Source organism: Panicum virgatum, chromosome 1N (genome assembly GCF_016808335.1).
Source record: "Panicum virgatum strain AP13 chromosome 1N, P.virgatum_v5, whole genome shotgun sequence".
NCBI lineage: Eukaryota > Viridiplantae > Streptophyta > Magnoliopsida > Poales > Poaceae > Panicum > Panicum virgatum.
The window spans coordinates 50915790-50927192 of NC_053145.1; the positions used below are offsets into that span (position 1 = coordinate 50915790).

General features: G+C 47.4%; 2 protein-coding genes across 4 annotated transcripts; one reads left to right on the plus strand and one right to left on the minus strand.

The window, feature by feature from the left end:
* Positions 1-3064: 3064 nt before the first annotated feature.
* On the plus strand, positions 3065-3934 carry LOC120653633 (ammonium transporter 1 member 2-like). Its single transcript, XM_039931333.1, has one exon. The coding sequence runs from the start codon at positions 3065-3067 to the stop codon at positions 3932-3934; it is 870 nt and encodes a 289-aa protein (XP_039787267.1).
* A 258-nt stretch (positions 3935-4192) lies between these two features.
* On the minus strand, positions 4193-10116 carry LOC120656479 (pentatricopeptide repeat-containing protein At1g33350-like). 3 transcript variants are annotated; one of them, XM_039934577.1, is made up of 3 exons: positions 8136-10116; positions 5371-5454; positions 4193-4981 (listed from the first exon to the last, which is right to left on the minus strand). In XM_039934577.1, exon 1 carries the CDS (start codon positions 10050-10052, stop codon positions 8472-8474), a length of 1581 nt encoding a protein of 526 aa, XP_039790511.1. In that variant the 5' UTR covers positions 10053-10116; the 3' UTR covers positions 4193-4981; positions 5371-5454; positions 8136-8471. The 3 variants fall into 3 exon arrangements, with proteins under 3 accessions (XP_039790511.1, XP_039790510.1, XP_039790509.1); XM_039934576.1 differs by having other exon boundaries at positions 5084-5454; XM_039934575.1 differs by having other exon boundaries at positions 4193-5454.
* Between the last annotated feature and the right edge of the window lie 1287 nt (positions 10117-11403).

Sequence of the window (11403 nt, forward strand, 5' to 3'; positions counted from 1 at the left end):
CAACTCTCTTTCTTCCCCGTTGAGCCAGAGACGAGCAGAGCTCGTTTCACAGCCGCCCCTTCGTTCGATCTCCTCCCTCCGGTTGCCTTGCTTCGATCCCTTGCACATAGAAGTTCCCCACCACCTCCTCCACCTTCCCCAACCTCCAGCCTAGCCTCTCCTCGATCGAATCGGCGAAAATCGAAGCTCCAAGCCTCCATGGACAGTAGCTCCGCCCTCACCGTCGATCCGCCTCTCCGGTCGTCCTCCGTCCAAACAAGTCCCTAAAATGGGTTCGTGATGAGCTCCTCATCCTCCCGACCCCTTCCCTCGTGGATTCCGACGCCGAGCCGCCCGGGACGCCGCCGGCCATGGCCCTGCGCCATTGCTCGGCTAGGACCGGTCTAACCGGTTGTATATACCGGTCTGACCGGTGGAGCCTTTTATTCATTTGACGAAAACTTGCAGATCGCATAACAATTCAAGGAAAAATCCTAAAAATGCAAAACTAGTTTTGTTAGGTTGGTTGCATCTATATCTACATGGGAAAAATATTTATTCTTGTCAAGTGTCCTTTTTGACCGTTGTTAGAATTTAAATGGTGTTTAGGTTTATTTAAATTGTTTATGTCAATCTGTTAGTCCGAAAATTGTGGAATTTAGGCGGTAGTTCGATTTAGGAATGTGTAATCTGCTGTAAAAGTTACAAGTTTAGAAAACATCGTTTAGTATGGAAATCAACGTATCCGTGTACTAGTATGTTTATTAGATAATAACTAGTTTATGTTTAAAAAAGATATTGGCGCATACGATTAACACATTTTATCGGTGTAGTGTCATGTTAGTTTTTGATTCATCATTAGAATGCACGGATACTCCAGAAAATTTGTACCCAGACAATCTGGGCTAAAACCCGGAGTCTCCGAACGTGTGGGTTTGTAGCTTCTTAATTATTAAGTTCATCATGAGTAGGCTTAAATAAATAGTCTTAACTAGCTTCTTATATGAAAATTTAGTACTTAATTATGAATTTTTTCTAAACTAGCATATTTCCCAGTTAATTAAGGTTATACTTTTAAATAATCTCTTAGAGCTGTCTAACTATTTTAGCCTCCTATGTATTACTTCTTTGAATTCACCCAGAGGTTGATTGAGTAAAGAAAGAGTCTAGTAGCTGTAGCTTGCAATATATATACTTAGGACATTGCTCGGTTAGGACCGGTCTGACCGGTCAGAGGGACCGGTCTGGCCGGTAGTGTGCTTGGGGTAATTTGGACCGGTCTGACCGGTCTGATGGACCGGTCTGACCGGTGTGGCGGCAGCTGAGCGGGTAGGGTTAGGGTAGTTGGTCCGAATCATTAGCAATTCTTCTCAGTTATGGGTTATTTTGTAAATATGTAATTCATATATGCATTCTCTCATATCATATGCATATGCACACATGTAGATTCCGGTGCATGCGATCTCGTGACTGTGCAACAGGCGTAGCCGTGAAGCCCAAGAGCTAGCGAAGCGGGATTGAGAAGGAATTCTTAGAAGACCCGGCCCAATGGTCGGAAGGGCCCAAGGCCTTGCTAGAATTAACACTAAGTTAGTGTTACCCTCAGGCAAGCCCTGGTGCATGTCCTACTATTTTAAATTATGATTCACTATGTATATGTTTTATCTATTACTTGTGCATTACGTATTAGAAATTGATTGGAACCCTAGCTGCATGATCCCTAGGTTTCCCTGAATTTTTACTAATATGTCTAGGTCGATAGTGGTGCCAGGCTAAATGAGTCCGGTAGAAGTCGGTTGACTTCGTGTCACTCGCGAGACACAGGAAACTTTAGAAGCCGAGTAATTGCCGGTTACTCGCGAGATACATTATTATCTTTATACTTCAGTATTTATGAAATGGATTGAAATGGATATGGAGATGTGAGACCGGGCGAGATGATGGATAGGTATGGCAGCAGGACAGGGTTTCTGGGTATCTTAGCCCCGTCCGTGTCGATTAAGGACCGGTCGTTGTGGCAGTGCTGATCGGGGATTGAATTGTACTAACTGCATGCCGGGAGTAGGAGGTAGTCGAAACCGGTAAGCTGAGTACTGCCTTGCTTCGAAAGTACAGGAACCCGCACTCAACTCCTGGGGCGAGTCGAGTAGTCGCGGAGAATTGGGATGCGTATGTTTACTTTTGGTGGTCTCACGTTGAGCTCGGCTGACCATATGTCGTTGGGCTGGTTCCTGTAGTTCGAGGCGGGGAGGGGAATGGTTGGCATGTATAGTCCGACGAGGCAAATACGTGCCGTGTTGGTTAGGTCCACCTTGCAAGGTTAAATCGGATCGATTCGCCGTGTCTCGCGGTTATGAGGGTCTTGATCTCTTTGCTGCATCGTAGCAAAAATGTAGAATGTGAGTTAGGTATATTTATATAAAATATTGAGCTCATTGAATTATTTTGTTTGCATCACCATGATTGCTATAGTGGGTCTATGCAAATATTAGATGAGAGTTAATTTATATAGAACCAGAAGCTAAAATAATGAAAGTAAGGAATTACTTTAGTTGCTTTTTCTACAAAATAAACCACCAGCCAAATGCCTTGCATGTCTAGATATGTGGCTAAGTATACCTAATAGTCGGGTAAGTCTTGCTGAGTATTAGTTGCTCAAAGTTTGTTGTTTACCCTATTTCTGATTTAGGAGCTAACTAGGTGTCATATCGGTGGGCTCGATGTGGCGCATTATCTTCACGTCTCGGTAGTTCTCGAATTATTTAATTTATTTAATTTATTCTTTATTAAACAAGCTCTGTAAGTTAGATTCTCTTCCGCTGCTATCTTTTCTTTTGCAAAGTTTAAATTTAAAGCTGTTTTGTAAAAGCTTTAATATCATTTACTATTTTTGTAATATTTTCATATTGCTGGTACCTTCTGCGCTCGCCTTCGTGCGGGACTTCTGGTGTGTTTCGATCGGCCTGTGGGTTGGAAACAGACTGTAAAGTTACACTTAATTAAGAATATGTCAGATGCTGCCGTTACGCTTAATTAAACGTTTTAACTCGGCGGGTCTGTCACAACCGGGTCCAGCGTCGTCCACATGGTCGGCGGCATCGCCGGCCTCTGGGGCGCCCTGATCGAGGGCCCCCGCATCGGCCGGTTCGACCACGCCGGCCGCTCGGTGGCGCTGCGCGGGCACAGCGCGTCGCTCGTCGTGCTGGGCACCTTCCTGCTGTGGTTCGGGTGGTTCGGCTTCAACCCGGGGTCGTTCCTCACCATCCTCAAGAGCTACGGCCCCGCCGGCAGCATCCACGGGCAGTGGTCCGCCGTGGGGCGCACCGCCGTGACCACCACCCTCGCCGGCAGCACGGCGGCGCTCACGACGCTCTTCGGCAAGCGGCTCCAGACGGGGCACTGGAACGTGCTCGACGTCTGCAACGGCCTCCTGGGCGGCTTCGCCGCGATCACCGCCGGCTGCTCGGTCGTGGACCCCTGGGCGGCCGTGATCTGCGGGTTCGTGTCGGCGTGGGTGCTCATCGGTCTCAACGCGCTGGCGGCGAGGCTCCTGTTCGACGACCCGCTGGAGGCCGCGCAGCTGCACGGCGGGTGCGGCGCGTGGGGGGTCCTCTTCACGGGGCTGTTCGCGCGCAGGGAGTACGTGGAGCAGATCTACGGCGCGCCGGGGCGGCCGTACGGGCTCTTCATGGGCGGCGGCGGGCGGCTGCTGGCGGCGAACGTGGTGATGGTCCTGGTGATCGCGGCGTGGGTGAGCGTCACCATGGCCCCGCTGTTCCTGGCGCTCAACAAGATGGGCCTGCTCCGCGTCTCCGCCGAGGACGAGATGGCCGGCATGGACCAGACGCGGCACGGCGGGTTCGCGTACGCGTACCACGACGACGAGGACCCGAGCGGCAGGCCCAAGGGTGTGCAGACCTCGCAGATCGCCAGCGCGCCCAGCGGCGAGTTCTAGCGACGCGGTGCCAGCCGGCAGCCGCTATAGTAGTAGCACACATACATACCCGTGCAGACTGCACGAAGAAACCCACCGTATGATGCTACACAAGATTGTATAACAACAAAGAGATATACTATTACTCCTTGTCTAAGATTGTTCATCGTTCCTTTGACCTCAATCATTGGAGTTTGGCGTGTTAATTTGCACGGATGGCTCATCCATTCATCGATACAGGTTGATCCTTTTTTTTTGGGGGGGGGGGGGGGGGGGGTTCTATAAGAAAGACTGCTAGTATTCTTCGAGGACGAAACGCTGGCATTAGAGGCGTGATCCCATTCCTCTGCATTACCGAATTGCTCCAAGAAAGAATATCCCGGCATCCCGCCGTCCTTCCAAAGCTTCTGATCCACCATCATCGTCCTCGCTGTGTCCATGGAAGCCATGAGCCCAGGACCACCTCTGGAGAATCTTCACGGCATCCCTGCTTCGCACAGGTCCCAGTCATGCTGCCGTGAACTGGAGACACGGGATCCATCCTACCACCAACGGATCACCGTAAACAACTCATAATCAGGATGTCCTGAAAAAGTTGCTGAGATAAGAGCACAAGACATGACTGCGTATCAGTCCAGTCACTTATCCCGCCTTTATTTGGACGGGCTCGAATGCTGCGATTGACCAAAGTTTTTGGTTGGTTTTGGGTGGTCAGGACTCAGGATGGCACATACTGCTAGCAACTGGAGTTATTCCAGACCAAGACGATAGCGTACTTCTATTCTTCCCTTTCCAAATCGTCGGTCCATGTCGCTGCACCTTGCATGCTTGTTCCAATAACCTGCACCATCCTTTTCAACCTCCCATCTTAGCTGGCAGGGCTGCAGTGGCAACGTACAGCGGCCGTTTGCCACTGTTCTTACTACCCTGATCTAGCCATGTGACAATATACGAGCTGGATGGTTTGGAAATTACGAGCATCCTCTTCAGTCCAAGAATCCCTTTTTACCAAGTTGTGGAGACAAGATCCATGTATGGGAACACATGAACCAACAATGAATCGATACCCTTCAAGAAAGAAAACAATGAATTGATAAATAAGTTAACACGAGAAGTCCTGAATCGGAGGGAAAGACTGGGGACAGTAGGATAAATCCAAAGAGAACCCACCAGCTAAGCTAAAAAAAAATAAAGCAGATATGGCGCAAGTATTATTCTTAGGACAATGGCACCACAGCTCATCCAAGTTCCAAGAAATATGTGTTGACACTTCCAACGTTACTAAACACCAGAAGCTGTACATCAAAAATGCATGCATCCATTTGGTTGCAGATGCTACGTTCCAACGTTTACTGGACAGCTATCACAGCTGCAAGTCCAAAGTTTCTGTTGGGCACAGCATGTTTGATGCTGAAGCATCTGCAACCAAATTCCATACCTGCAACCAAATTCCATACATTCTGTGCCAGTAAATGGAAATACATGGCAATCTTCTTGGGTCCATCTTCAGCTTCCCCCATCACATTTCCTTTTTTACTCCTCTGTCCAAGAAAATGAGGCAAAAGTAATTAAATAGTGCTGAGAGGCAAGGTCATCGGTCATTCTAAATATCAGTGATTGTTAATTAGCACTGAGCATATGGGTTTTGTTAAAACCAGACTACGGAACAATAACATAATTATGGTAATACCAAAAGCGAGATAAAATCAAGTTGAGGAAGTGCCAAGACGAGATGAGAGTAAACTTGCGTGCGTAACTGCAGGTTGAACAGTTTGCTCGCTTGGGGCCTGGTGATCATATCATCAAATACCCGAAGACATGAGCTTTCCACCTTCCAAAGATGTGCACTAGCATGCATGCATGCATGCAACACACCTTTCGATCGCAAAACTGCAATAAACATCCCTAGGCAACATGTTCACTACTAAAGTGTTTTGTACTATGTTTGAGGGATTAATGCATGGATTTGAGCGCGATGACACAATTCCGCAAATCATACTAACAATATGCTTGTGACAAATGAGGTGGTGGATCAACCCATTCCATTCCTCAAACAAAAAAAAATGGGTAAGGTTGAGCTTGGATGAAATGACCGATCACCCTGTCACAACTCAAACCAAACACTCCTAAATGAAACAAGGTTTCTAGGTCAGGCATCCATCTAAACACTGATTGAGCAACGTCTCTTGTGAAGGACAGGCTCAAAGAAGTAAGGGTAATCACTAACACATGTGGTGAAAGACATCTTTCAGACATTAGCAACTGCAACGCTCCTCTAGTTTTCAGATCCTGAATTTTGCATTTTTCATGCTCTACCTTTCCCATGTTCTGTTCTCATATGATCTGAATAAATGCGGACAGATATAGAATACCAGCAAAAAGACAGTTACAAGAATGGTGATTTGGTATACTGGCAGTACAATGAATGTGAAAAATATACTAATGGTTCAAATAATTTGACAACATCTTTCTAGTTTGCTCCAGTCATTTCCACTATATACTGGTTGTGAAATCTCAGACTCAAAGCTGTAATCACTAACCGGTGCGGCAAATAATAAAAATATGTATCTTAACTATCAGCAAATGCATATTGGACAGATTCCGGCCCTCACGGAAAAGCCCAACCGCTCCTGCCCTCCACCGCCGCCGCCTACGCCGTCAGGGCTCGGTCCCCTCTCCCTTCTCCGGTGTGTCTGCCGGAGACGAGAAGGGGAGGGGACCCACCCTTTTCCTTTTCTCCTAGTTTTATAGTGTCTTAGGGTTTGCTAAATAAATTTCCGGTGAAATCATATGATTTTCGACCGGGTTTGTGTGATCTGCGATGACTTTGGTGATTACCACGACAAGATCGTCGTTACAAGCATCGATTTCATCGGCAGGCGGCCAATTTGTGGCCATTATCTGCAAGGGGAGGGGTCCTTCTGGGAGCCCCCTACGAAGACAACGACTCCGGGTCAACGATCTCACCGTCGGTGGTCGCGGAGAGGAAACCAAGTTTTGAAGGTGATAAATCTGCATCCTATGTTATACCCGATGATGCAACCGCCGATATTCTTTCAGCGATTTAGATGCGTTTTGGATTGGTTCTGAAGCGTTGGGTCTTGCGGCATGTCCAATGTTTTGGGGTTGGTCATCGGATTTGGCATAAGGACTGCATTTTGGCTTCGACATTCGATGGAAGTCATTGGGGAAGAAAACGATGGAAGAATCTGGATAGAATATTATGTATCTTGTATTTCAGATTTTTTCATGTGTAATTTGGGGATGTACTTTGTCAAGATTTAATATAAGTCTCCCTTCCCTTCACAAAAAAAAAAAAAAAACTATCAGCAAATGCAAGGCTCTTCTTCAGATTCCCATTCTGAATTTTGTACTTTTCTTGATTAGTATCTACCCATCCCATGTTCCATTCTCATCAGGATCTGCATAACTATGAAGAGACATTAACTATTTTTATCAGCATCAAGATATTTTCACAGCATTGTGGATCTGCATGCTAATTTGTTATACTGAGTTACTGACAGTACAAATAATTAGACAAACATACTACTGGTATTTCCACAATACCCTCTAGTTTGTTTCAGTTATTTCACACAAAATGTATCAATACTGCACTAATCTACTAGTTATATCCCACCCCACTTTGGCATAGAACTGAGAACACACCTGCGCCTTAGGAAAGATAAGGAAGAATAGAATTCTGTTATTTTTCTTCAAAGATAATTATCTGCACACTGTACACAGTTAGCTTCAACCAATCCTGGCCTGTCCTCATTACCATCTGTTTGTTTCCGTGTCATATGGTTTCTTTTGCAAGCAACAGTGCATATCAAAGGGGGGTCAACTATACATTTCTAGCTGGCATATAAAAATGTGACTACTAATAAGTAGAAGACAACAGGCTAGCTGCCACCCCCATTTCTTTTGGCAAGGTGGGGAATTTAGCAATTAGAATGGTCACAAGGGGAAAGAAAATACATGTCAGGCAAGAGAATCCACAGTCCCACACTGACAGCATGATTGGTGACATAAAAAAGTTGGGTCAATGGCCATTCAATAAAGAAAGAGAAAATGGGATATAGAAAGTTCATCAAGATGTGGGTTGCATATAGGACTGATAGAAGCACACCTACTCTAGCATCAAATCGACAAGTTAAATAAAGTATCTTTGCAAATAGATTATTTGAATAAGCAATGTGATCACATGAAAATGTATGCATACCTTCTTGCATTAATGATGGCATTTTGAAACAGAAAAAGGCGCAAAATCCTGAACATAAGTTCAGTCCAGTTCAGGCATTAGAACTACCTCTTGCCATCAAGTAGCTTGATAAAAGGCTTTAATGGAACACCTTGTGTATCCCGGTATCTCCAATAAATGTGTTACTAGGCCAAATGCTTAACTTAGGGGAGCCCACTTTGTTTACCGCACAGATGTTAAGCGCATTACTTTCCAATAATAAAGCCAAATTATGAGAGTGATCCAGCTATGTAAAATTCTGGAAACATTGCTAACAGGCAGTATATTTTGTCACTTGCTAACAGGCAGTATATTCTGTCACAATTCCATTGAGGCTGCCAAATTATCAAGAGTATCATATATATCCTCTGACTCAGGATGAGCATCATCACCAGAGTAAAACCGGTGTGTCTTGCGGTCCACCTCGATCCAGCTACAGCCAGGCAGCTTCTTGCCAATACTCTCCTCCTTCACAGACTTCCTTACTTTCCTTACCTCTTCCCACAAGCCACCTTCACTGTATACATTTGCCAGCATCACCGCATAGTTAGCATTATTTGGATCTAACTCTAGCAACTTCCGAATTGCAAGCTCAGCCAGTTCTAGTTGTCTGTGTATTCTACATGCATTTAGCAATGACCCCCATATGACTTCATCTGATTTGATCCTCATATTGTTGATAACATTCAGTGCATCCTGAAATCGTCCAGCCCGGCCAAGAAGGTCAACGATACACCCATAATGCTCAATCTCTGGCACAATTCCGTGCTCATGCTGCATTAATTCAAAGTATCTAAGGCCTTCATCAACAAATCCTCCATGAGTGCATGCATTCAACAGTCCGACGAAACTAACCACATCAGGTTCAACTCCCTCATCCCTCATCGCATTAAACACAGCGATTGCACACTTGCTGCGCCCATGTAGTGCAAGACAATTGATCAGAGAATTGCACGTGGTTAGGCTTCTGTCTGAAACCTCATTAAAGATCCATCTTGCCCCCATTAAATTCCCACATTTACCGTACATATCAATCAACCCATTCAGAACGGATGAGCCAAAACAACAGGTTCTCCACGCATAGCAGTGGATCAACTTCCCAATCTTCAGCATCCCAAGATGCCCACATGCAGATAGCACACAAGAAACTGTGGTTGCATTTGGCCGGAACCCCTCGCCCACCATCCTCCCCAGAATCCCAACAGCCTCCATAAACAGCCCGTTCTGAGTGCAGCCTGCGATGATTGCGTTCCATGCAGCCACGTCCCTCTCAGGCATCCGCTCGAAGAGCACGATCGCATCCCCAACCTTCCCGGCCCTTGCGTACCCGGACACCAGCGCTGTCCAAGATACCACGTTCCTATCCGTCAAACCGTCGAACAGCTTGCGCGCGTCGGCCATCATCCCGTACCTCGAGTAGCCATCGAGGAGCGAGGTCATCAAGACATCGTACTCGCAGAAGCCGCTCTTGGAGGCGTGGGAGTGGATCGACCTGACAAGGCGGACGCCGACGGCGCAGGCGGCGCGGAGAGCGAGCGGGTACACGAACTGGTTGGGCGCCGGGCGGCCGCGGCGGAGCATGCGGAGGAAGAGGTCGAGCGCGTCGCGGGCGTGCGCGTGGGAGGAATGGTGCGAGGCGGCGGAGGAGACGTAGGCGGAGAGCATGGCGGAGTAGAGGAAGACGTTGGGGTGGGGCGTGGCGTCGAAGAGGCGGCGCGCGTAGGGGAGGCAGGAGAGGCGGAGCGCGGCGAAGCGGAGGAGGTGGAAGGTGGTGGGCTGCGCGGCGCCGCGCCCCGCGACGAAGGCGTGGGCGTGGAGCTGCTCGAGGTGCGCGCGGGTGGAGCAGCGGGAGAGCGCGGCGACGAAGTCGCGGTGGGAGAGCTGAGGCGAGCAGCGCATCGTGCCCGCGTGGTTTGGTGGCGTCGGATGGTCGGAGACTCGGAGCCGCGCGGGCACCGGGCCACGGGGGCTTGGCTCGCGTGGGGTTTGGAGGGGGTTTTTTTGGTGGACTGGGCCGCCTGTCAGGCTTCTTTAGGACAGTTTATAGGACTGTTTATGTTTTCTCCAGTCGTGGGTTCGATGCATGGTAGAATATTTTGGTCTTGTTTAAATTCGAAGTTTAAAATTCCAAAAAAATTATAAATCACCTGCATGATGTATTAAATGTAGTAAAAAAATCGCATTACATAAATGGATTGTAAATCGTGAGACGAATCTAATGAACCTAACTAGGTCGTGATTAGACATTAAATTGCTACAGACAGTAAACATAAAGCTACAGTAAACATATACTAATGATGAATTAATCAGGCTCATTAGATTCTTCTCGTAGTTTACATACGAGATTTATAATTATTTTTGTGATTAGACTATGTTTTTATATTTCAAATGTGAAAAAATTCCCTTTCAAAATTCCAAAACCACTACTCCAGTGATCGAACCATCGTGTGATGTGGTTCCTCAAAACGAATCTTCACCGTTGGAGCAGCCGAACCATAGCAGGAGAGAGAGAGATTCGACTCTCAATCTTGCATCGACTCTTCACGTCTGCCTACCCTTTCGGCGAATCCCAAGCGAACAAAGCCTTTGGTGTTATGTTTGCATTACATCGGTCTGTTCAGCCAGCAACATGGTGCTGCTCTGCTAATCACGATCACTAACCCTAAGCCGTAGATCTGAGCTGCTTTCAGATGTAAAGTCACAAATTTTTTTAAAAAAAATACCAATGCACATAATTGCCCTTTTCTTCTTTCTTACAAGGGGATACAGAACTGAATCTCTGTTGCATCTTGTGATTGTCTGCGAGTGCGAGCAAACTGAAACCAGAACTGTCTGAAGTCTCAACTGACTATCTGATCTGCTACAGACTCAAGATCCTGAAAACAAGCTTCGAGTTTGGTATAGTAATCCAAAGCGAACAAAGCCTTTGGTGTTAAGGTTTACATTGCATCGGTCTGTTCAGCCAGCGACATGCTGCTGGCCTGCTGCTAACGACGATCACTAGCCCTACGCCGTAGATGATGACACCACCAAGATGAGCGAGCAATGGGCGATCTCGTCGAGCTGCTCGCCGGCCCTCAGAACACGTCGGGGCCGCGGAAAACCTGGAAGCGGCAGCTGTCGGCGCCGCGCGCCTGGACGCCGAGCGCGTAGTTGGCCGCCGCCAGCTCCGCCACCTTCTTCTTGAGCTCCGCCGCCGCGCGCTCCGCCTCCTCGTGCCGCCGGTGCAGCGTCGCCACGCCGCGCTTGA